A 27096-nucleotide genomic window follows, 5' to 3' on the forward strand; every position below is an offset into this window, starting at 1 on the left:
GCTCTCTACCTTACGCTATGAAGTGAGGGGAAACTGAGTGAATAATGACAGGTTATATGATTATTTATTTAAACACATATTCAGGCCACTTTATAATGTATATGTCGGCATGTATTTGTAAAAAAAAAAAAAAAAAAAATTTTAGGGGGGCTTGAGCCCCCCCTAAAATAGGCCTAGCAACGCCAATGCCGAGGTGATATCAGAAATAAAGCAGAATGAGTCTAAGGCCAGCCAAAGATGTTAGGATAAATACTAAACAACTAACATGTATCTATGAACATATGAAGAAGCTGCTGATGGTGTGTTTGATGGAAAAGCAACTGCAATGAGATACTGTAGTGGTCCACTCTCCAAGGTAAATGCTAAACATTATTATTGCATTACTTCATACAATCACTGTAGTGTTTTTAGTACATTCTATTGTATTATTTTGTATACTTTATTTCTTATCTACTCTGCAAAAAAATAGTCAAAATATAAATTAAAATGACTAGATTTTAGGAAAACAAATACAAAAAATATTGAAATTAACAAGCTGCATGGACAGAAAATGTTACCTAATATAAGATATGCTAAATTAAGATTTGTATATTTGGAAATTAGCTGTATTTCTAAGCTAAAAACAATTATTTTATTCTGAAAACAAACATTTATCAACTTTCAATTCTTTAAACAAGATTTTCTATGTGAGAAAAACCACAATATTGAAATAGTTATTTTCCATTTTAACATTTTCTTAAAATAATTTAAAAAAAAAATATTCATGCTAAAATTACGATGAGTCAATGACTAAAAAAAGTAAATAGCTCTAAAACATTACGGAATTTTTCAGAAATAAAATGTTAAATCTTGGCAAGGGGCAAATAATTTGCAGTATACATTTTTCTTTTTCTTTTTCTTTTTAAAAGCCATGCTGCAAAAGTGTTTTTTTTTTGTGTTGAATCTCAGCATAAAATGAATTGATTTCATTTTTTTTGTCCTGTCCAGCCACTCAGGCAAATGACATTGTTGTTGTATATGCCCATGTTTGTTGTACAGATTTACTTTACAAACTAGAAGTGTGGGATAATTCTCTTGTTGCCTTATTTGTATTTGGCTTTATTAAATGGAATTATATTCATGTTTGGCAGAGCCGGACCGCAGCATGAGGGGATAGAAAGAGGAAAACAAAGGACAGAGGGGGAAATTGCGGGGACAAGAGAACGATAAGACAGAGAGACAACAATACACACACACATATATATATATATATATATATATATATATATATATATGTATATATATATATACATACATATATATATATATACATATATATATATATATGTATATATATATATACATACATATATATATATGTATATATATATATACATACATATATATATATACATACATATATATATACATATATATATATATATATATATATATATATATACATATACATATATATATATATATACATATATATATATATATATATACATATATATATATATATATATATATATATATATATACATACATATATATATACATACATATATATACATATATACATACATATATATATACATATATATATATTTACATATATATATATATGTAGATGATGTTTGATAAGAAATTATCGAGTCCGAGCCTATTATCGAATCCTCTTATCGAACCGATTCCTTATCGATTCTCTTATCGAATCCAGATAGGTTGTTGTATATGGAAAAAAACACAATATTTGGTTTAACAAAAGCTCCCTTTTATTTTGTAAGAAAAAAAAAATTAATAAAATAAATAAATAAATATTGACTGTTACCCCCCCTAAAAAAATAAAATAAATACATATTGACTGTTGTTACCCAAAGTATATTAAGTGTGATTTTTCAGAAAAACAAATATATACAGTAACACAAAAACAACCTGTCTCTGTGATCACTATAGGTGTATAGCCATGCCTTGAGGCGTTTTTTAGGGTCCATTATTTTTGCTGCTTGTGTGACATCACAGGAAATGACGTAGCTCAGTCATTAGACTGAGCTACGTCATTTCCTGTGATGTCCCACAGGGCATTTCTTGTGGGATGGGATTCGTTCCCAGGGATTTGAATAAAGAACCAACTCTTTTTCTTTACTATAGTGGCCTCGATAACGGGAACCAGTTCTCAAAAAGGGATTTGAGTCCATGGAATCGGTTCTTTTCTTATCGAACGGTTCTTTTCTTATCGAACAACCGGGAGAACCGGTTTCGAACATCATCCCTATATATATATATATATATATATATATATATATATATATATATATATGTATATATATATATATATATATATATATATATACATACACACAAACACATATATAAACAAACAATCCATACACAGGCCGGCGGAGCAGCGATCCACTGTCAAACGAAAACCAGCCGATTACTCCAACTGTCAACAGTATATGTAATCTTAACAATGCAGTTGTAGTGGAGAATCCTTAGAATCCTTCAGTGCTTGTTCTACATAATTGTACCCTGTTGCCCTAAAATACACTGAGTGTAGTATGTTTTTTTCTAAGGAAAAAATCAGGTTTTGGTGGAACATGAGAATCAGGGTTGGAAAATGTGATTTGGTGTATGTCAACCTCATACCAGGGTGATGTGTATGTCTGCGTGTATAGTTGAGTGTAGTGAAGCCTCAATGTTCCTTAGATAATGAGTGAACCTACTGAGTGACTGACCAGTGATAGCATCGCCAAACTGGTGTGTGTGTGTGTGTTAGTGTGATTAAGATTCTTTAATCAGAGCTGCTCTTCGCAGATTAAAGAGAAACCATTGAGCTGAGTCGGAGTCATGTCCTCCATATCTTTCATGTAAATGATCATGAATATCATATTCATATTAACTCTTCATTAGGGTTAAATGATGTTAACAAAACATGGGTGCACACATTTTAATTTGTTGAATGTTGTCCTATTTCTACACAGCGTCAAATATCCCATATACATTTTAAAGTGTTTCTGAAGGTTCCAGGACCTTCTCTATATTAGAACACTGTAACTGGTAGTGTTTATTTGATAACAACAAAGACATTCATGCCTATAATTGGTATAAATGTATGTATTTTGCGTGATCCCAGAACACATGGTTTTAAGAAAAGTAGTTTTTAAGGCTGTACAACGCTCACAACCGTTGAAGTGAAGCCACAAAAACAGTACCAAAAGTACCAGAAAGAGAATAATTCCACATAAACTACCCAATCATATGACAAATACCCCATTCTGCTTCCCTCTTCCTCCCTTTGCAGCAGTACTTCACTCTCCTCATAATAACAGACGGCGTCATCAGCGACATGGATGAGACGCGTCATTCCATTGTCCAGGCCTCCAAGTTGCCAATGTCCATCATCATCATCGGCGTGGGCAACGCAGACTTTGCCGCCATGGAGTTTTTAGATGGCGATGCTAGCGTTTTGAGGTCCAACACGGGCGAGGAGGCTCTTCGAGACATCGTGCAGTTTGTTCCCTTCCGAGATTTCCGTAATGTAAGTGTTGTCTTCCACTCTGATGTCCACGACTGTTGTGTGCACCATTTGTAGAGCAAGGATCAGTGAATAAAAGGAGTTTGTACCCTGCATGATAAACTCTTCGAACGCGCTGGTTAGGGCATGGTACTTTTCTCATTTGGTCCAATATGGTACCGATTCCCGGTATCTGAATATAATGAAATAATTCCTTAAAGGCCTACTGAAACCCACTACTACCGACCACGCAGTCTGATAGTTTATATATCAATGATGAAATCTTAACATTGCAACACATGCCAATACGGCCGGGTTAGTTTACTAAAGTGCAATTTTAAATTTCGCGCAAAATATCCTGCTGAAAACGTCTCGGTATGATGACGTCAGCGCGTGACGTCACGGATTGTAGAGGACATTTTGGGACAGCATGGTGGCCAGCTATTAAGTCGTCTGTTTTCATCGCAAAATTCCACAGTATTCTGGACATCTGTGTTGGTGAATCTTTTCCAATTTGTTCAATGAACAATGGAGACAGCAAAGAAGAAAGCTGTAGGTGGGAAGCGGTGTATTGCGGCCGACTGCAGCAACACAAACACGCCCGGTGTTTCATTGTTTACATTCCCGAAAGATGACAGTCAAGCTTTACCATTGGCCTGTGGAGAACTGGGACAACAGAGACTCTTACCAGGAGGACTTTGAGTTGGATGCGCAGACGCGGTACCGTGAGTACGCATGCAGCTGCGGCTTCCAAACATTTGATCGCTTGCCCGTACGTGCGTGCCGCTATGTGCATTGCACGTACGTAACTTTGGGGACTTATACAAATATATGTGCTGTATGAACTTTGGGGAGGTGAACGGTACTTTGGGCTGTGGGATTGAGTGTGTTGTGCAGGTGTTTGAGTTGTATTGGCGGGTTATATGGACGGGAGGGGGGAGGTGTTTGTTATGCGAGATTAATTTGTGGCATATTAAATATAAGCCTGGTTGTGTTGTGGCTAATAGAGTATATATATGTCTTGTGTTTATTTACTGTTTTAGTCATTCCCAGCTGAATATCAGGTCCCACCCGCCTCTCACAGCATCTTCCCTATCTGAATCGCTCCCACTGCTCTCTAGTCCTTCACTCTCACTTTCCTCATCCACGAATCTTTCATCCTCGCTCAAATTAATGGGGAAATCGTCGCTTTCTCGGTCCGAATGCCTTTCGCTGCTGGTGGCCATGATTGTAAACAATGTGCGGATGTGAGGAGCTCCACAACCTGTGACGTCACGCGCATATCGTCTGCTACTTCCGGTACAGGCAAGGCTTTTTTATCAGCAACCAAAAGTTGCGAACTTTATCGTCGATGTTCTCTACTAAATCCTTTCATCAAAAATATGGCAATATCGCGAAATGATCAAGTATGACACATAGAATGGAAGATAAATGCTTTAAAATGTAATATCGGAAAATATCGGTATCGTTTTTTTAATTATCGGTATCGGTTTTTCTTTCTTTCTTTTTTTTATTAAATCAACATAAAAAACACAAGATACACTTACAATTACTACACCAAACCAAAAAACTTCCCTCCCCCATTTACACTTATTCACACTCATTCACACAAAAGGGTTGTTTCTTTCTGTTATTAATATTCTGGTTCCTACATTATATATCACCATTGCAAGGGATCCAGTCCGTAAGCACACATGATTGTGCGTGCTGCTGGTCCACTAATAGTACTAACCTTTGACAGTAAATTTTACTCATTTTCATTAATTACTAGTTTCTATGTAACTGTTTTTTTTATTTTTTTACTTTCTTTTTTATTCAAGAAAATGTTTTTAATTTATTTATCTTATTTTATTTTATTCATTTTTTTCAAAAGTACCTTATCTTCACCTTACCTGGTTGTCCAAATTAGGCATAATAATGTGTTAATTCCACGACTGTATATATCGGTATCGGTTGATATCGGTATCGGTAATTAAGAGTTGGACAATATCGGAATATCGGATATTGGCAAAAAGCCATTATCGGACATCCCTAGTCACAACACATTCTTTAACACAACAATAGATAAATTAGTAAATAAAGAATTGACGTATTTTCCGGACTGTAAATCGCTACTTTTTTCCCCAAGCTTTGCACTCTGCGGCTTATACAAAGGTGTGGCTAGTCTATGGATTTTTCTTGATCGATTAGCATAGCACAGCTCGGCCTTGGGATTTTTGGATATAAAGAAATACTAAACATTGTATCCGTGACACGACTCCAAATCGGCCTGTTGCTTGAAAGTCAAAAGCTGGGTTTAGTACTTGTCTGATGCGCTTCCTGTTACAGTAAAGTACAGCACACACAGAGTTCCTAGATTTAATGTGGTGAATGACTCAATGCAGCAGCAGAATGTAGAAAAAAGAAACTTGCTTAGTTCGTCTGCAGACAGCATGTAGTTGAAGTGTCCGATGCATTCAATAACGTCCTTCTGATTGATTTCACGGAAGGTTGCCTGGAGCCAGTCCTCAAACCTTTCAATGTTTGACTTCTATAGAAACAGCTGGTCAATATGTTTAGCTTTTTTCTTGACATATGCAGTCCAGGATTGTCAGATGCACTCACTCTTGTGAGGTTTAAACTGCACCTTGAAAAGGCAACTTTCTTCAGACGTTCAGACTGAAATTCATTCAATGACCTAGATTAAGCTTTTTATCAATCAATCAATGTTTATTTATATAGCCCTAAATCCCAAGTGTCTCAAAGGGCTGCACAAGCCACAACGACATCCTCGGTACAGAGCCCACATAAGGGCAAGGAAAAACTCAACCCAGTGGGACGTCGATGTGAATGACTATGAGAAACCTTGGAGAGGACCGCATATGTGGGTAACCCCCCCACCCCCCTCTAGGGGAGACCGAATGCAATGGATGTTGAGTGGGTCTGACATAATATTGTGAGAGTCCAGTCCATAGTGGATCCAACATAATAGTAAGAGTCCAGTCCATAGTGGGGTCAGCACTATCTTTTATTTAGTTCAAGTTGACGAGGCCAATAACAGGAAAAACCTTAAAATACAACCACAAAAAGAGCTTTAAGAAAATGCAACCCAAGAAACGTTGTTGAAATGAAAAATTTACAGTTTGTCGGATTTATTCTTGCTATTATCGTGTTCATCTGTGTAATAATAATGATTCCTGATGTGGGAGAAAAAAATTGTATCTGGATCTATATCGTTCTCCAATTCCAGACTTTTATGACGTATGTTCTAAAAGGTTTTCAGTTCCATATTTTCTTGTTTAAATGAATGTTCTCCTAAATCCAGGTCTTCCTGTTCAATGGTCCCTTGGAATGTAGTAGTGTTGATGTTGAATGTAGATGGGTTTTTTTCCCCCTTAAGACTCCATGATTGTTGTCGCTTTTGTCAAAGCACTGTAAACTTTTAATCATTGTCTAGAACCTTGATTTGTTGACAACACGTACTCTTGCTTCTGGACATCCATTCCGCTTAATGTAAGTTTTCCCCCTGATTCCTAAAGTCACATGCTTTCTTGGCATTGTAAGTAAGGTAAGGTGCTTGTTCATGTACACATTTGTACTCTTCAGGGCCTTTCCCTGTCTCAGCAATGCCATTTTAGATTTCCTGTTGGCGGGCGGGGTTTGGTTGTAGCGGGGGTGTATTTTGTAGCGTCCCGGAAGAGTTAGTGCTGCAAAGGGTTCTGGGTATTTGTTCTGTTGTGTTTATGTTCTTACGGTGCGGATGTTCTCTCAAAATGTGTTTGTCATTCTTGTTTGGTGTAGATTCACAGTGTGGCGTATATTTCTAACAGTGTTAAAGTTGTTTATACGGCCACCCTCAGTGTAACCTGTATCGCTGTTGATCAAGTATGCCTTGCATTCACCTGTGTGTGCGTACAGAAGCCGCACATATCTTGTGACTGGGCTGGCACGTTAGAATGGAGGAAAAGTGGACGTGACGACAGCTCGTAGAGGACGTTAAAGCTAGTGACTTTAAGGCACGCCCCCAAGACTGTGGTCCGGGTGGACTACGAGATATAATGACTGATGAACACCTTTGTTCGATAATGAAGGTTGCCTCAGCTCAAAGCCTGAGCCCCGACATTAATGGACTAGCATCCAAAAAAAGATCCCAAGTATCTGGCTTGGGTACATCAGATTAGATCAGTGTGTTGCAAACTGAGCAGTTTAAAGTCCTGAATGGTTGGTTTATTCATTATTTTATTTTCAAATTTATTAGCCTGTGGAAAAAGTTAATGTTGATATTTACCTCAGAAGGCTGCAAATAGAAAAGAGGTATTACATTTTTATTTAAATTGTATTTGATATGCCATTGACATTTTTTAATTATTATTATTATTATTATTTGAAACTCGATTTTGCATGTCACTATAAAGTTATATAAGTCTTGCTTGTTCAATTTCAATGCAAAACTTGTTTGGGTCCCTATTAAAAGGTTAATTTGTTCAACTTTGGCCCGCGGCTTTGTTCAGTTTTAAATTTTGGCCCACTCTGTATTTGAGTTTGACACCCTGATGTAGGACTTTCACCTCATGTCTTACCACTGTGGTGTGCTCCTGCCAGACTGTCATCTCCTTTCTCACTGCTGCGGTTTCCTCTCTGAGAATCTTCCTGTTCTCCCTAAACTTCTTTATGTTTTCAAGAAATTCCCTTCTCAACCTTTCTATTAGTTGTTTCATTATTATTATTTCTTGCTGCTGCCTGCATGTTTCCAAGAGATGATTTTACATCTTCTTATACTCTAATAAACTTTCTCTGGTTTTCCACCACATCAATTCTCCAGATATCTGTTTCTTGAATTTTGATCTGTGAACCCGAAAGTTCCAGGGTGGAAGTTTTGCTTTGGTTGCATTTATGCATGGTTGCTAAACAACCAACTGGAAGTTGTTAACGTGTTTAGCTTTGACGGCTAGTGGCACTTGTAACTTGTGTAATTAAACAAATATCAATCCTTGCGCTGGGTTAGCCTCTTTTGGAGATCTTTTGTGTGTCAAAACACTTAAAGTTTGCCTAAACTTTCACGGTTTGATCGATGTATAACTTCGAGTTGCTATGCGACCGCTTTTCGCTAGCTAGCGAGTCAACTTCAATTCGCTTTTTAAAGCAAATCTGTGCCTTTCGCCGGGCAGAGTTCAGATCAAATGTTAGCAAGCTGTCTTGTGGCTTTGATCACAATCAGTGGTCAGGAAAACTTTTATTTTAGTCAGAATTCTTGTAATGAGAGCAGAGCTTATTTATTTCCCGGTAACAGAATGGGACGATGAGGCATACAGTACTTGCCAACCTTCAGACCTCAGAATTAGGGAGATATTCAAAAGGCCGCGCTTGACTTCGAGGTGTAACCGTTATTATTGTCCGGCCAGAAACGGCGCCCAGTGAAGTATAGGGATGATGTTTGTTAAGAAATTATCGATGTCGATGCCATTAGCGAATCCTCTTATCGAACCGTTTCCTTATCGAATCCAGAAAGGTTGTGCACTGAGTTCCAAAAGCCATAGATGTTATGTGACTGGGCCGGCACGCTGTTTATATGGAGGAAAAGCGGACGTGACTGAGGACAGCATGCGGCCGTTAAAGGGTGAATGTTTCAGGTGAGAGAGAGGACGCTAAAGGCACGCCCCCAATATTGTTGTCCGGGTGTAAATCGGGAGAAATTCGTGAGAATGGTTGCCCCGGGAGATTATCGGGAGGGGCACTGAAATTCGGGAGGGTTGGCAAGTATGCGATGAGGATTGATGTTTTATGATGTTAAAACTGTTATTTTCTGTTAAAAAATAATAATTATTGAACAACTCCATTCATTCATTAATGTTCTACCATTTGCTGACTACTGAGCTAAAATCCCAAACTTTTTTGACATGGAACGCACACAATTTAAAGGGCTCTGATTTGTTTTACCACTATGAAATGTTTTAAAAGGTATAGGAAGTGTTCATGAGAGTGTGTGGAGGACTTGAAATTCATACAATATTCAAATAAATCACAAAATAAATAGAATGTAACCCTCGCAATAATCAAGGTAGCACTGCACTGCTAATGCAAATATATGTTAATTAAGGTAAATATATCCTAATTTTATGAATTACAATTTTAGGCAGTAGTACAGGCCTAGGCAATTATTTTGACCAAAAAATGTGTCTGGGGGCCGGTGTATCGGATTTTTGTTTCTTCTGACATCACGTGGACAAAGATAAGACCTTCTGGAGGAAAGTTCTGTGGTCAGATGAAACAAAAATTGAGCTGTTTGGCCACAATACCCAGGAGTATGTTTGGAGGAGAAAAGGTGAGGCCTTTAATCCCAGGAACACCATCCCTACCGTCAAGCATGGTGGTGGTAGTATTATGCTCTGGGCCTGTTTTGCTGCTAATGGACCTGGTGCTTTACAGAGAGTAAATGGGACAATGAAAAAGTAGGATTACCTCCAAATTCTTCAGGACAACCTAAAATCATCAGCCCGGAGGTTGGGTCTTGGGCGCAGTTGGGTGTTCCAACAGGACAATGACCCCAAACACACGTCAAAAGTGGTAAAGAAATGGCTAAATCAGGCTCGAATTAAGGTTTTAGAATGGCTTTCCCAAAGTCCTGACTTGAACCCCATTGAGAACATGTGGACAATGCTGAAGAAACAAGTCCATGTCAGAAAACCAACAAATTTAGCTGAACTGCACCAATTTTGTCAAGAGGAGTGGTCAAAAATTCAACCAGAAGCTTGTGGATGGCTACCAAAAGCGCCTTATTGCAGTGAAACTTGCCAAGGGACATGTAAGCAAATATTAACATTGCTGTATGTATACTTTTGACCCAGCAGATTTGGTCACACTTTCAGTAGACCCATAATAAATTCATAAAAGAACCAAACTTCATGAATGTTTTTTGTGACCAACAAGTATGTGCTCCAATCACTCTATCACAAAAAAATAAGAGTTGTAGAAATTATTGGAAACTCAAGACAGCCATGACATTAAGTGTATGTAAACTTTTGACCACAACTCGAGATGTCCGATATCGGACTGCCCATATTATTGGCCGATAAATGCTTTAAAATGTAATATCGGAAATTATCGGTATCGGTTTCAAAAAGTAAAATGTATGACTTTTTAAAACGCCGCTATACGGAGTGGTACACGGACGTAGGGAGAAGTTCAGAGCAGTTGCGTCTCCCAGTCATACTTGCCAACCCTCACAATTTTCCCGGAAGACTCCCGAATTTCAGTGCCCCTCCCGAAAATCTCTTGGGGCAACCATTCTCCCGATTTCCATATTGGGAGCGTGCCTTAAAAGCACTGCCTTTGCATGCCGGCCCAATCACATATCTACGGCTTTTCACACAGACACAAGTGAATGCAATGCATACTTGGTCAACAGCCATACAGGTCCCACTGAGGGTGGCCGTATAAACAACTTTAATACTGTTACAAATATGCGCCACACTGTGAACCCACGCCAAACAAGAATGACAAACACATTTCGGGAGAACAGCCGCACCGTAACACAACATAAACACAACAGAACAAATACCCAGAACCCCCCTCTCCCCACCTCAACCTCCTCATACCCTCATGTCCCAAATTCCAAGCTGCTGTTTTGAGGCATGTTAAAAAAAAAAAAAAGCACTTTGTGACTTCAATAATAAATATGGCAGTGCCATGTTGGCATTTTTTTTTCCATAACTTGAGTTGATTTCTTTTGGAAAACCTTGTTACATTGTTTAATGCATCTAGCGGGGCCTCACAACAAAATTAGGCATAATAATGTGTTAATTCCACGACTGTATGTATCGGTATTGGTTGATATTGGAATCGCTAAGAGTTGGACAATATCGTAATATCGGATATCGGCAAAAAAGCCATTATCGGACATCTCTACTATAAACAGATAATATAAATGTGACAATTTCGCAAGATAGCACCTTATGGACATAAGACGTAACTGCACTTTTTGTCCACATAGATAAAATAGTGGTCATATATGAGTTCTAGTCTTACACATAACAAAAATGTACACGATTATGGGCAAAATAATATATAAGATTATTTTGATCAATATTGAAATCACGACTATTAATCAGGATTATTCATTATGTTAGGTAGAACAGTGTTGGAGTGTAATTTGTAATATCTAATAAAAATGCTCTAGATAAATGTTATCCATTTATTTGAAGACAAATATTTGTGTTTTTGTTCATTAATAGTATCAGCATGCCAGCTTTTTATTACATTATGTCTTTATCTCTATTTTTACATTTTCATAGAGACAGTTATTTTTTAAGTTATGTACACATGTACTAATTCCAAGCTGCTGTTTTGAGGCATGTTAGAAAAAATAATGCACTTTGTGACTTCAATAATAAATATGGCAGTGCTATGTTGGCATTTTTTTTTCCATAACTGAGTTGATTTATTTTGGAAAACCTTGTTACATTGTTTGGGGCATCACAACAAAATTAGGCATAATAATGTTTTAATTCCACGACTGTATATATCGGTATCGGTTGATATCGGAATCGGTAATTAAGAGTTGGACAATATCGGGGGGAAAAAGCCATTATCGGACATCTATAACCACGACTGTATGTATTCTCTATAATTCACAAACCAGTATGTTCGAAAGGGAGTAGGAAGAAGCAAATCAGTCGTCCATACTGCAACTAAAGTATTTTCTTGTGCTCTCTTTTCCTTACAGGCACCTAAGGAGACCCTCGCCAAGTCAGTCTTGGCCGAGCTGCCTCAGCAGGTCACTCAGTACTTTAAACAGCGAAATCTACCGCCCACCAACACTGCACCAGAGTGAGCACAGCATCAGACAAAAAGGCTGCGTTTGACTGTACAATAGTCCCACTGTTAACAGCCAGTGCATATTGAACATGTGTGTGTGTGTGTGTGTGTGTGTGGCTGATGGCATCATACGTGGAACACATCTTTTTATTTTAGAATGTTTCCGGTTCAAAAAAAGGCGGAACTTGGGTAAAAGCATGTCTGACAAAAAAAGTGCAAAAGTCAGAGCAACACGCAGGTGAAGCAACTTGAAGAGAGGACAATATTGAATATTAACGTATTGCTTTTCTGCACGTGTGTCTTGTGATTGATACTGTGTGATCTCAACGTTGTGGCGTAAAGTCCCCTTGGCCGAAACGTATCAGTGGTCGTGCGGATCTTCAGGTAGCAGCTGGGGAATAAGTTTCATTTGTGTGCTGACGTTTATTGTGGATGTCCAACAGGAAGATGAGCTTCAATATGACAACGATTTCAAAAAAATCATTTGAATCATTCTGCATGTCGCCAGTCACTGTTTACAGAGTTTAAACGTTTACAGTGTGCTCATGGGCACAAAAGCACGTGTGTGTAATAGATTTGTTTTTGTAAATACTTGAAGATGATTATTTTGTCACATTTATGTGAAAGATGCAAGAGATTACTGATATGCAAATACAGTATCCATATTTATATGATGTGTAATAACCGCCGTTTTTAATTGTACTTTCAAGCTGTGCAGAGCTGTGTTCTTATACTAATACAAAGTGTATTGTTATTTGTACTAATTGTGTTACTCATTTTAGAAAGTTGTGTCCATGTGAACGCTCAGGTAAATAAACAAAAACAACGACACCCTGTCTGGCATTTTTGTGCACAAAACAATTCAATCAATATTTTTTTAAGAATACATTATGTGACTATATTTTGCTCATATCGTTTCAGTATAGTACCCACACTACTACTAATACTACTACTAGAAACCCCAAAACCAGTGAAGTTGTGTAAATCATGAATAAAAACAGAATACAATGATTTGCAAATCCTTTTCAACCTATATTCAATTGAATAGACTGCAAAGACAAAATACTTAACGTTCGAACTGGAAAATGATTTGTTGCAAATGTTGGCTCATTTGGAATTTGATGCCTGCAATATGTTTCAAAAAAGCTGGCACAAGTGGCAAAAACGACTGAGAAAGTTGAGGAATGCTCATCAAAGACTTATTTGGAACATCCCACAGGTGAACAGGCTAATTGGGAACAGGTGGGTACCATGATTGGGTATAAAAGCAGCTTCCATGAAATGCTCAGTCATTCACAAACAAGGATGGGGCGAGGGTCACCACTTTGTCAACAACTGCGTGAGCAAATTGTCCAACAGTTTAAGAACAACATTGTTTAAAGACCTATTGCAAGAAATGTATCTGGAAAAAATCCTGCACGTAACATTGAATGCCAATGACCTTGGATCCCTCAGGCGGTACTGCATAAAAAAGTGACATCACTGTGTAAAAGATATCACCACATGGGCTCAGGAACACTTCGGAAACTCACTGTCAGTAACTACAGTTGGTCGTTATATCTGTAAGTGCAAGTTAAAACTCTACTATGCAAAGTGAAAGCAATTTATCAACAACACCCAGAAACGCAGCCGGCTTTGCTTAGCCCGAGCTGATCTAAGATGGACTGATGCAAAGTGGAAAAGTGTTCTGTGGTCTGACGAGTCCACTGTGGACGTCGTGTCCTCCGGACCAAAGAGGAAAAGAACCATCCGGATTGTTATAGGCGTAAAGTTGAAAAGCCAGCATCTGTGATAGTATGGGGGTGTATTAGTGCCCAAGGCATGGGTAACTTACACATCTGTGAAGGCGCCATTAATGCTGAAAGGTACATACAGGTTTTGGAGCAACATATGTTGCCATCCAAGCAACGTTACCATGGACGCCCCTGCTTATTTCAGCAAGACAATGCCAAGCCACGTGTTACATCAACGTGGCTTCATAGTAAAAGAGTGCGGGTACTAGACTGGCCTGCCTGTAGTCCAGACCTGTCTCCCATTGAAAATGTGTGGCGCATTATGAAGCCTAAAATACCACAACGGAGACCCCCGGACTGTTGAACAACTTAAGCTGTACACCAAGCAAGAATGGGAAATAATTCCACCCGAGAAGCTTAAAAAATGTGTCTCCTCAGTTCCCAAACGTTTACTGAGTGTTGTTAAAAGGCCATGTAACACAGTGGTAAAAATTCCGCTGTGTCAGTTTAAACATTAAATATATTGTCTTTGCAGTCTATTCAATTGAATATAAGTTGAAAAGGAATTGCAAATCATTGTATTTTGTTTTTATTTACTATTTACACAACATGCCAACTTTACTGGTTTTGGGTTTTGTACTAATAATAGTAACTGGGATTTATATTGCGCTTTTCTAAGTACCCAAAGTCGCTTTACATGTAGAAGCCATCATTCATTCACACCTGGTGGTGGTAAGCTACTTTCATAACCACAGCTGTCCTGGGATAGACTGACGGAAGCGTGGCTGCAATTTGCGCCAACGGCCCCTCCGACCACCACCTATCTATCATTCATCATTCAATTCACCGGTGTGAGTAGCACTGGGGGCAAAGGGTGAAGTGTCCCGCCCAAGGACACAACGGCAGCGATTTTTGGATGGTAAGAGGCGGGGAGCGAGCCTGCAACCCTCAGGTTTCTGGCACGGTTGCTCTACCCACTACGCCATGCCGCCCCCACCCTATTAAGCTTATTTGTCTTTTTTTTAACCATTGATCTTGATTACAGTAACCAATCAGTGGACAATAGTGAAAATAAACAGACACAAAAGCGCACATTAAAAGAGAAGGTTCTTTATTTCTCCTTAGACCAACACAGAGCGTGTGAGCCTGAGGAAGCAGCAAAGAGTTGAGCATTTCCCCAGAATGCTGTGACTCCAACATCCTTCACATGAGTCTCCAACACAACACAAACTTTGCATGACACCCAAAGACGAGTGCGAGATGCGCCCTTGCTGCAAAGCAATCATGTGACACCTTCTACGCAGCGTTTTTCCTTCTTCCACGGCTGCCAGTCAATGCTCCCACAGCCAAAAGCACAGCTTGTTGTTGGGAGTGGGCTGTGTGTGGGGGGGGGAGAGCGGGATGTCGTCAGGGAAGGCAGTGCGGGATTGCTTGCTGGGTTAAACTGTATGAGACGTGATCGAGGGAAGGAAGCGTTATGTTGCGGTGCCACACAGTAAAAGCACCAACAGCGACTTGAAATAGTTTCCATGTTGCTATTTATTAGGGTTAGTTTCACCAACGTTCTGCCATGACAGTTTGATTTGCAACAGTTTACTCACAGCTTCCAAAATAAAACAGTTGTAGCACGTTCTCACAAGCATTTACTAGGTCAGGGGTGTCAAAGTCAAGGCCCGCGGGCCCCCGGGATGAAATTTGATTAGTATTAGAACCGGCCCGCAGGCCACAGTCGCGTGCTGCTGTTTTGAATGCACCAATACTACATCAGTGTTGGTGCTAGGAATTTTCAAAAAGAGACTCCATCAAGTCATAAAAATGGGGTCCCACAGTACATTTTTGGGGTCCCACTTTTTTGTAAGTGTTTTGAAAACAAATGATAAATGTATGCATTATCCTGTTATATCTCACATTCTATATCAGGGGTATGGAACCTATGGCTCTAGAGCCAGATGTGGCTCTTTTGATGACTGCATCTGGCTCTCAGATAAATCTTAGCTGACATTAATTAAAGGCCTACTGAAACCCACTACTACCGACCACGCAGTCTGATAGTTTATATATCAATGATGAAATCTTAACATTGCAACACATGCCAATACGTTAAGTGCAATTTTAAATTCCGCGCGAAATACCCTGCTGAAAACGTCTCGGTATGATGACGCCTGCGCGTGACGTCACGGATTGTAGAGGACATTTTGGGACAGCATGGTGGCCAGCTATTAAGTCATCTGTTTTCATCGCAAAATTCCACAGTATTCTGGACATCTGTGTTGGTGAATCTTTTGCAATTTGTTCAATGAACAATGGAGACAGCAAAGAAGAAAGCTGTAGGTGGGGAAGCGGTGTATTACTGCCGACTGCAGCAACACAAACACAGCCGGTGTTTCATTGTTTACATTCCCGGAAGTTGACAGTCAAGATTTACCATTGGCCTGTGGAGAACTGGGACAACAGAGACTCTTACCAGGAGGACTTTGAGTTGGATACGCAGACACGGTACCGTGAGTACGCTTCCAAACATTTGATCGCTTGCCCGTACGTGCGTGCCGCTATGTGCATGTCACGTATGTAACTTTTGGGAGTTTGGGGAAATATATGTGCTGTATGAACTTTGGGGAGGTGAACGGTACTTTGGGCTGTGGGATTGAGTGTGTTGTGCAGGTGTTTGAGTTGTATTGGCGGGTTATATGGACGGGAGGGGGGAGGTGTTTGTTATGCGCGATTAATTTGTGGCATATTAAATATAAGGCTGGTTGTGTTGTGGCTAATAGAGTATATATATGTCTTGTGTTTATTTACTGTTTTAGTCATTCCCAGCTGAATATCAGGTCCCACCCGCCTCTCACAGCATCTTCCCTATCTGAATCGCTCCCACTGCCCTCTAGTCCTTCACTCTCACTTTCCTCATCCACAAATCTTTCATCCTCGCTCAAATTAATGGGGAAATCGTCGCTTTCTCGGTCCGAATGGCTCTCGCTGCTGGTGGCCATGATTGTAAACAATGTGCACATGTGAGGAGCTCCACAACCTGTGACGTCACGCTACTCGTCTGCTACTTCCGGTACAGGCAAGGCTTTTTTTATCCGCGACCAAAAGTTGCGAACTTTATCGTCAATGTTCTCTACTAAATCCTTTCATCAAAAATATGGCAATATTGCGAAATGATCAAGTATGACACATAGAATGGACCTGCTATCCCCGTTTAAATAAGAAAATCGCATTTCAGTAGGCCATTAACACGATAAGTACTGAATAATTCCGCTGGTAATCACAGTGTTAAAAATAACGTTCAAAATATAAAACATTCTCATGCATTTACATCCATCCATCCGTTTTCTACCGCACCTGTTCAAGAAGTCGCATTAATGGTAAGAAGTATTTTATTTATTATTGGTTAGCTTCAGAATAACAATGTTATTAAAAATAATGAGAGACTTATTATGCTCTAAAAATGTTGGTCTTACTTAAAAATGCACGCATTTAGTTGTATTCAGTGTTAAAACAAATATTATATGGCTCTCACGGAAATACATTTTAAAATATTTGGCTTTCATGGCTCTCTCAGCCAAAAAGGTTCCCGACCCCTGTTCTATATTGTGTTTTGGAAAAAGGTTGTCATAAACGTTACTTAATTCATAAAAAAAAAAATACAAAAGAAAACAAATTTTTATGCATATGTAAATGTATTCAGTTATAAACATTCATCCACTTTCTTCTTTCCTTCATGGATCTAAACTTTATCACTGCCGGTATTTTTTCCTATATTGTTATTGTAATATTTTCAGAATGTGTTTGTTCTATTTTTGGCCAAAGCAAGACAAAGAAAACAATATGAAGTTGTCTTTATTTTTTAGTTTTAATGCCATGATTTTAATAGTCCGGCCCGCGTGTGCACAGGTTTTCCTCCATGCGGCCCCTCAGCTAAAATGAGTTTGACACCCCTGATCTAGGATTATTACAAAATGTGTTGAACACACTTAAGACTTAATCAACAGCAACTCGTGTACGTTATTTTTGCTTCAATTGCCGCAAGACACCATAAACCAACATCAAATTTAGTTGTAATACGAGTTTTGGAGTTACTGGACTCATAACCATAATTACACTAATACACTACTGTATATGTCCAAATATTGCTTTTCCAATTTGTGTCGTTTTTTTAGCAGGTTAATGTGTTGCATTAACCTACACATTTACTTTATTTCTATTATATATTTATTAGAACTGTCAAAAATAACAATTTATATTATTAATCACAAAAAATTACCGCATTAATCGTGTGTATGCAGATTAATCATGCAATTTAATTTGACTGCACATGCTCCTTTATGTTACCTGTAAGGAGTTAATAAATAACAATGCATTCAAGTAAAACATCTAACAATGTTCCTTGTTGACATTCTGACAGTAAAATTGCATTTGTATTAAATATGGTGATTTTAAGTTCATTTAAATTCTGCATTTAAGTAATACCCTGTGATTAATCACGATTATTCAAAATGAAACATTTGACAGCACTAATCTTTATATTGTATTTATTTTACCTCTATTCAATTCTTGTGAATGCAGGTGTCATTGTATTACTATACACATTTTGTTGGTCAGGCGTACTGCGCGTGTGTGTGTGTGTGTGTGTGTGTGTGTGTGTGTGTGTGTGTGTGTGTGTGTGTACGACAAACTATCTGTAGGCTTTTCTGTGCTTCACATACGGCGACATGACTGCGTCCACGCTACCTTCGCTGTCCGAGCTGCTGTCAGAGTCGCTGCTGCCGGAGTAATTGCAGAGTCCCGGTAAGATGCCGATGCAAACTGCCGCCGAGGGCAGGTGAAGCACACCTGGACTGGAGTTGAGGGGGGGTGAAGGGTTCTTGGACACCAGGCCTGGGACTCTTGCTTGACTTTCAGCTCCCCCTGACCTTCCTTCTCCTCCTCCTCCCTCCTGCTCTGAACAACAGAAACTACTGTGAGGCTGAGAGCTTCACCTCTTACTAATACCTGCTTATTAAATCTCTCTCTATAGAGCTCATTTGAATATTTCTCATGAAAAATGCAAGTAATGAAATATCAATTTTACTGACAGGCTACTGTAGAAGTAATGCAAAGCACACACAACTCAGGGGATAAACATCTTTAGTGTGTGTTTCAACTGAACAAACTGTGGGCACATTTCTGCAATAAGCACATGAATAACACCTCTCAATGTGAGCAGACATGCCTTGTCTACTGTACATAAATTGTGTATAAAGCATAACAAGTACGTTGGTCAAGCAACTGCCGTTTGTGGCGAGCAATGCATATTTATGTGTCTTACTTATATATTTAAGTAGTCTTAGCAGTGTTTCTTAACCATAGGCCCACTTTTGGACTGCCAAAAAATATCTGTTTTTCAGCTGTGGTTCGTTGTAATATACTTTTCCACCACTTGTGGCAGTAATGACAATATCAAACAGAAGAAGTCTGGAGCTAAAGTCATAGAGAAGTTTCTTCAATGCAAAAATTATGACTAAAGAGGTAAAGTTGTATTTTCATCTGCACCTAAATCTAGTTTAGTTTTAGACAGTTGAGTTAAGAAACATATTTATTATTTAATATTAGAGATGTCCTATAATATCGGCCTGCCGATATTATAGGCCAATAAATGCGTTAAAATGTAATATCGGAAATTACTGGTATCGGGTTTTTTTTATTATCTGTATGGTTTTTTTATTTTTATTTTTTAATTAAATCAACATAAAAAACACAAGATACACTTACAATTAGTGCACCAACCCAAAAAACCTCCCTACTCCATTTACACTCATTCACACAAAAGGGTTGTTTCTTTCTGTTATTAATATTCTGGTTCCTACATTATATATCAATATATATCAATACAGTCTGCAAGGGATACAGTCCGTAAGCACACATGATTGTGCGTGCTGCTGGTCCACTAATAGTACTAACCTTTAACAGTTAATTTTACTCATTTTCATTAATTACTAGTTTCTATGTAACTGTTATATTGTTTTACTTTCTTTTTTATTCAAGAAAATGTTTTTAATTTATTTATCTTATTTTATTACTTTTTTTTAAAAGTACCTTATCGTCACCATACATGGTTGTCCAAATTAGGCATAATAATGTGTTAATTAAGGTTATGCATAATACCCTTACATTGCAGTATATTTGATTATTATTTATTTTTATAAACAACCTGACCTACTCTCCTTCTTCGTAAAGCTCAGAACACTAGCACACTCCCCCCCCCTTTCACAATAAAGTGCTATGCACCACATCCGTTAAAGTAACAAAGTAACAAACAAAATAAAGGTTTCAAAAAAGTACCTTACACAACATAATGTGCTTAAAGCACTTATTGATACAGTACATTAACACAATTATTGTGCTTTGACTTAAAATATTGTTCAAAACTGTCCAAAGATGTATTGCACCAATAAATGTGAGAACGTTTGCATCTAATAATGGAAACATCCATAATAGTGTAAAAAGTAAAAAACTGATTTTTTTTCTTTAAGGAAAAACTGAATTTTATTGTTTTTATATTGCTATCTAGATTGCTATTATATTTATTTTATATATATATATTTTTTTTTTTCCTTTTCTTCCGGACTATAAGTCGCTCCGGAGTATAAGTCGCACCGGCCGAAAATGCATAATAAAGAAGGAAAAAAACATAGAAGTCGCACTGGAGTATAAGTCCCATTTTTTGGGGAAATTTATTTGACAAAACCCAACACCAAGAATAGACATTTGAAAGGCAATTTAAAATAAATAAAGAATAGTGAACAGGCTGAATAAGTGTACGTTATATGAGGCATAAATAACCAACTGAGAACGTGCCTGGTATGTTAACGTAACATATTATGGTAAGAGTCATTCAAATAACTATAACATATAGAACATGCTATACGTTTACCAAACAATCTGTCACTCCTAAACGCTAAATCCCATGAAATCTTATACGTCTAGTCTCTTACGTGAATGAGCTAAATAATATTATTTGATATTTTACGGTAATGTGTTAATAATTTCACACATAAGTCGCTCCTGAGTATAAGTCGCACCCCCGGCCAAACTATGAAAAAAACTGCGACTTATAGTCCGAAAATACGGTATATATACACACACACACACACACACACGTATATATATATATATATATATATATATATATATATATATATATATATATATATATATATAATATACTTCTTAAATCCTACTAAGCAGCAATAGTTAACATTCTGATTGTGTGTCTATGCTTAACCTGAGTACTTACATCACACTTCCACAGTACATTATTATTCTTATGTTGTAGCAATATTTAGAGAGTTTATGTTCGAAGTAAAACACATATTAGCCATCAGGCTGCTGCCCACCTGTGTGTCTGTCTCCATTTCCGGTTGCTGTGCTTTCCACCTTTTGTTTCTTACTGCTCTCTGATGACTGGGATGAACTGTGAGACACAACATAGGTTAGAAGTTGTTATTGTTGTTACACATGATCACAAACATTATTTCAAGCTGCTTCTTTTATAGTGTATGCTGGCTTTCATCATGTACAGTGGTTCTTATAAAAAAAGGTTCCAATGGTTGAAATTAATTGGATAACAGCATACTGTCATTCATAAGTAATTAGAATGTAAAATGTCACCAGTGCAGTCCAAAATTAGAAGCTATGTATTTGTATCATTCATTATACAATGTCAGTTTTTACTCCTGTGCCGCCACCGCCTCGCTCAGCTCTTCTCAAATACTGGGGTGGGTCATCCTGGCGGTGAGTAGTAATGAGCAAGCTACTTGCAAAATGTAGTAAGCTAAGCTATTAGTTACTCTCGATTAAATGTAGCTAAGCTACAGGTGAAGCTATCCCCACAGAATTGTAGCAAGCTACACTACAAGCTTCACAACAAAAGTAGTATGTTACATCAATACTACATATAAGTTTACAAATATATATCCAACTAAATGTCCAACTTTCCACCAAGAAAATAGACAGAGAATAAATGCATACCGTATTTTTCGGACTATAAGTCGCAGTTTTTTTTTATAGTTTGGCTGGGGGTGAGACTTATACTCAGGAGCGACTTATGTGTGAAATTATTAACACATTACCGTAAAATACCAAATAATATTATTTAGCTCATTCACGTAAAAGACTAGACGTATAAGATTTCATGGGATTTAGCGATTAGGAGTGACAGATTGTTTGGTAAACGCATAGCATGTTCTATATGTTATAGTTATTTGAATGACTCTTACCATAATATGTTACGTTAACATACCAGGCACGTTCTCAGTTGGTTATTTATGCGTCATATTACGTACACTTATTCAGCCTGTTGTTCACTATTCTTTATTTATTTTAAATTGCCTTTCAAATGTCTATTCTTGGTGTTGGGTTTTATCAAATAAATTTCCCCAAAAATATAGACTTATACTCCCGCGCGACTTACCGTATTTTCCGCACTATAAGGCGCACCTAAAAACCACAAATTTTCTCAAAAGCTGACAGTGCGCCTTATAACCCGGTGCGCTTTATATATGGATAAATATTAAGATTCATTTTCATAAAGTTTCGGTCTCGTAACTACGGTAAACAGCCGCCATCTTTTTTCCCGGTAGAACAGGAAGCGCTTCTTCTTCTACGCAAGCAACCGCCAAGGTAAGCACCCGCCCCCATAGAACAGGAAGCGCTTCTTCTTCTACTGTAAGCAACCACCCGCCCGCGTAGAAGAAGAAAAAGCGCGCGGATATTACGTACGTTTCATTTCCTTTGTGTGTTTACATCTGTAAAGACCACAAAATGGCTCCTACTAAACGACAGGGATCCGGTTCATGAAAAGACGCAATCTCTCCATCCGCACACGGATTACTATTTCACAGCAACTGATATTCCTGTGAACCGCACTGTGGATACAACGGGAGCACATACGGTGAATATTCGCACCACAGGGAATGAGAAGTCATCCTTCACTGTGGTTCTAGCTTGCCATGCTAATGGCCAGAAACTTCCACCCATGGTGATATTCAAAAGGAAGACCTTGCCAAAAGAGACCTTTCCAGCCGGCGTCATCATAAAAGCTAACTCGAAGGGATGGATGAAGAAAAGATGAGCGAGTGGTTAAGGTAAGTTTAAGTTTACGCGAAGAGGCCGGGTGGCTTTTTTCACGCAGCTTCGTCCATGTTGATATACGATTCCATGCGCGCCCACATCACGCTGGTTTTAATATATTATTAAAGTTTGACTGACCTATTTGACTGTTTTTTTGACATTCCTTTAGCGCAGTTAGATGCGGCTTACAACACGGGGCGGCTTGTAGGTGGACAAAGTTTTGAAATATGCCGTTCATTGAAGGCGCGGCTTATAACCCAGGGCGCCTTATGGTGCGGAAAATACGGTATATGTTTTTTTCCCTTCTTTAATATGCAATTTCGGCCGGTGCGACTTATACTCCGGAGCGACTTATACTCCAAAAAATACGGTAGTTTGATTGTTTATTTTAAAAAACAACCTGGAAACATGTCCTCAGTCTGGCTTTTTGACATTGTAACATTTCTTTTAACTAGCAAACTTGCGGTACCATGTACAAAATGAGGGGGGGAACACTGGAAACAAATTAAATTGAAGGCAGTTTAATAATACTATTAAATAAAGACCAAAATATATACCGTATTTTTCAGAGTATAAGTCGCACCGGAGCATAAGTCGCACCTGCCGAAAATGCATAATAAAGAAGGGAAAAAACATATGTAAGTCGCACTGGAACCCGGCCAAACTATAAAAAAAACTGCGACTTATAGTCCGAAAAATACGGTACACTTTTCAGCACAGGATAAATTACTATTTCAACAGAAACCACAGTGGCAAAATGACAATAAGCTGGCCAAGGAAAAAATGCAAAACATTTGTCTCACAGAACAGACATTAACAAACTCCATCTTTACATCAATAAAATAAACATATTTTTGTGCCAGGATAGGAATCCTATGCAACTTTTGTACCAGTGTTAACCAAGCAGTATGGGCTAAATTGGTATTGACACTTTCCCATCGCCTCCCTCCTCCCTAAGTGGTTAGCATACACAGCTATGCACTGTCAAGTTAGAACAAAACAGAACATTTATACAATGTTATAAATAATGTCAATTGAATAAAAGCACTAGATTATTGATGAAACCCTGGAAGGAAAATAGTTATTTGAACAAAGACCCTTGTCTCATGTGGTTTCTGCCACCGCTGCGGGCAATGTGTTTTGATTTTGTTTCCTTGTTCTAAAGCGTCATGACCCGTCCTATCTTACCTCCGATTTGCCCTAAGCTTAGCCTATTGTGACGCATCATACTTAAACCAACCAATCATTGAGTTTTCATACGTAAACCAACCAATCATCATGGAGTTTCTCCATATTGTTTGTTTTATTCCCCTCTCGATCCAATAGGGGATGGATGGATTTGCAGTCTGTAGTGTAACTGGTTTTAGTTAGGACTACAACGTTGGGAGAGTTATGATGTCACAGGATGACGGAAGTCTATATAACTTCAGGGGTGACAAAGCATTGGGGAGGATGAACAGACGATACCAGGATAACAAACACGTAAATTACAGTTTGACTCACATACTGTTTTTAATAAAACGACACGGTTAGAAGTCCTGTAGATAATGGCGAAAGTGTCAGTCAGTGCACTAAATTAGTCCAGTTTCTCAAATATTTTGGCTCTAAATAAACCTCCTACAACCCATGGAAACACCTTAATCCGATCATGTTCGGTTTTTGAAAAGTCGGACTAACACACCTGGATTACGCGATTGGAAACCAGGGGCCGTATTTATCAAGCGTCTTAGAGTGCCATTTTACACTTAAGTCCTGAGAATTTGCAAAATTTAGTCCTACTCTCAAACTTAAGAATAAAAGCTATTTATCAACTTTCTTAAGTCTAAGAATCACTCCTACTCTCCACGATATTTAAGAGAGCTTCAGAGGTGTCCTAAGTGGTTAGGAGTTGCCAGCGGGGGATGGCACTGAGGCAAGAGAGACGTGCGCGAACGTTCAGGGAGCAAAAGGATGTCCTGGCTTTGTTTGATGACGAGCAGCTGATCAAACGGTATCGTTTAGATAGAGCGGGTATTATTTTTGTCACAGATTTAATAAGGGGCGTCATCTCATCAGCAACATCACGTGGCAGAGCTTTCACAGCAGAACTAAAGGTCATCACAATGCTTCGATATCTCGCCACTGGGAAAATGAATTGGAAAGAAAAGGAAACATTTATTTTTGATTCATTGCCAATATTGTTTGTTTGTTTTGTTTTATTTTGTAGTTTATTGTCAAAATATACACCCCCATTGTCCACTTAAATATTTCTAAGATATTTCTTTATTCTTAGACAAGGGATTCCCTTCCGTGATTGGTGATTTCTATGGACACAGAAATGACGTCACCTAAAATTCCGTTTACGGCATATAGTAATGTCGTAATTCAGCTCTGAGTGTGACACTTAAGATTCAGTCCTACACTTCGCTGAAAGTGTGAGTAAGACGCTTGATAACTAACTTTTAAGTGCAGCTTTCAGCGAAGAATTTCTTTACTCATAAGTCAACTCTTAGCAGACTTCTTAGGAGTAATTCTAAGACACTTGATAAATACGGCCCCAGATCTCTCGAGGGGTTGTGTGCGGCCGGAGAGGACCATTCGTATCGCATATGCACCAGTCTCAACACAGGGGTTACAAGCCGGAAGCTGATACCATTAAATAAAAACGTAGCAGCAATTGTAATGAAGACAGTTATTTGCTTCACAAATTAAAAGAACAGAATATTTTGAAGTGAATCGATAATAGAAAAGAAAGAAACAGATTTATTTAAGAAGGTAGCTAAGGAAATGTAAAATGCCGGCTTAATTCGGACTCCCGAACAAAATACGAATGAGATGAAAGATAATGAAGCAGGTATATTAAAGGTGAATAATAAAACGTACACAAATCTCTTCACGCTGCATGTGTGCAAGCCAACTGATTAACTTTCCGCACAACAGACCAGATAGTCCAGAACAATAGCAACCTTCCTCTGGATATCAGTCGGTGCACAAACGATTTTTTTCCTTTGGTTTTAAAACTCCTTCCATCAATTTACAGAGCCTTTTGAATGAACTTTGAGACATTCCAAAAAAATTATAATTTTGTTTCTGGGATTTTCGTCCAAAAATTCCTTTGAAAAACTCTTCCGCCAACTTTCTTTACATCCGACCCGATACATTGTTGGTAGTAGCGTCATGTCCGTAGCGCAATCTAAGGTCATTTATTGATGCTGTCGGCTATTTAACATCAACATAACCATTAGAGGCGTAATATGACAGCGGACATAAGTTAAAAGCAGTTGTAAGGATCCGCAAAGGCTCGTGTGACGTCAGAGGTCAACTGGAAAAGTAGTTCAGTTAGCCGCGCTAAAATTAAATAAGTGCCCCCCCCCCCCAGTGTACAGGAGGCACATGGCGTATGACCAATAATTGCATTTGAGAGTGTGCATGGACACTTGGACTTCACACGTAGGTGTGAAAATACAAAAAAACTAACTATTAGAGAAATCTGACTAATTTAGTGCATGGAAACGTAGCGATTGTCGAGAATTGTTTGTGCACCATCATATGGAAATAGAAATAATGATGTTAATGTTAGCAGCGCCAGCACCAGTTCAATATACAGCCTCTAAAACCGCTTTTCAAAGCAGCTAGAGTGGGACAAATGGATCCGGCGATTTAAAAGATTTCTTCTGACAAATAATCTGAACGCAGGCTTTGAAAAAAAATCAAGTCAACGCGCTGATTCACTGTATGGGTGATAGGGCGGTGTACATTTTTAGCGGACTAACTTTGACGACGGCACAATGTGGTACATACCAAAAGGTTCGTGATGGCTTCCAATGCTTCTTTATTGTGAAGACAAATTTAATTTATGAACAAGCTAAGTTCAACATGCGCAAACAAAAAGGAGAAACTGTTGATTAGGGATGTATACCGAGAACCGGTATTTATTGGTACTTGTTCCTAATTATGTTGGTCCATTAGGACCATGAA

General features: G+C 38.3%; 2 protein-coding genes across 5 annotated transcripts in view; one reads left to right on the top strand and one right to left on the bottom strand.

The window, feature by feature from the left end:
- Positions 1–13123, top strand: part of cpne2 (copine II) — a 103879-nt gene extending 90756 nt beyond the window's left edge. For both annotated transcript variants that reach the window (XM_061969852.2, XM_061969853.2), the window contains 2 exons: positions 3287–3523; positions 12201–13123. In XM_061969852.2, the coding sequence (XP_061825836.1) occupies positions 3287–3523; positions 12201–12308 (345 nt within the window). In that variant the 3' untranslated portion in view covers positions 12309–13123. The remainder of the gene's footprint in view (positions 1–3286; positions 3524–12200) is intronic.
- Positions 13124–15119: 1996 nt separating this feature from the next.
- The window catches only part of psme3ip1 (proteasome activator subunit 3 interacting protein 1), a 44027-nt gene continuing 32050 nt past the window's right edge, over positions 15120–27096 (bottom strand). For 2 of the 3 annotated variants that reach the window (XM_072913934.1, XM_072913935.1), the window contains exons 6-8: positions 21405–21481; positions 18760–18969; positions 15120–15401 (exon numbers count right to left, since the gene is read on the bottom strand). In XM_072913934.1, coding sequence (XP_072770035.1) covers positions 15322–15401; positions 18760–18969; positions 21405–21481 — 367 coding nt within the window. In that variant the 3' untranslated portion in view covers positions 15120–15321. Of the gene's footprint in view, positions 15470–18759; positions 18970–21404; positions 21482–27096 lie in introns of all 3 variants that reach the window. The other variant, XM_072913936.1, reaches the window with a different exon arrangement.

Source organism: Nerophis lumbriciformis, linkage group LG10, assembly GCF_033978685.3.
Source record: "Nerophis lumbriciformis linkage group LG10, RoL_Nlum_v2.1, whole genome shotgun sequence".
NCBI lineage: Eukaryota > Metazoa > Chordata > Actinopteri > Syngnathiformes > Syngnathidae > Nerophis > Nerophis lumbriciformis.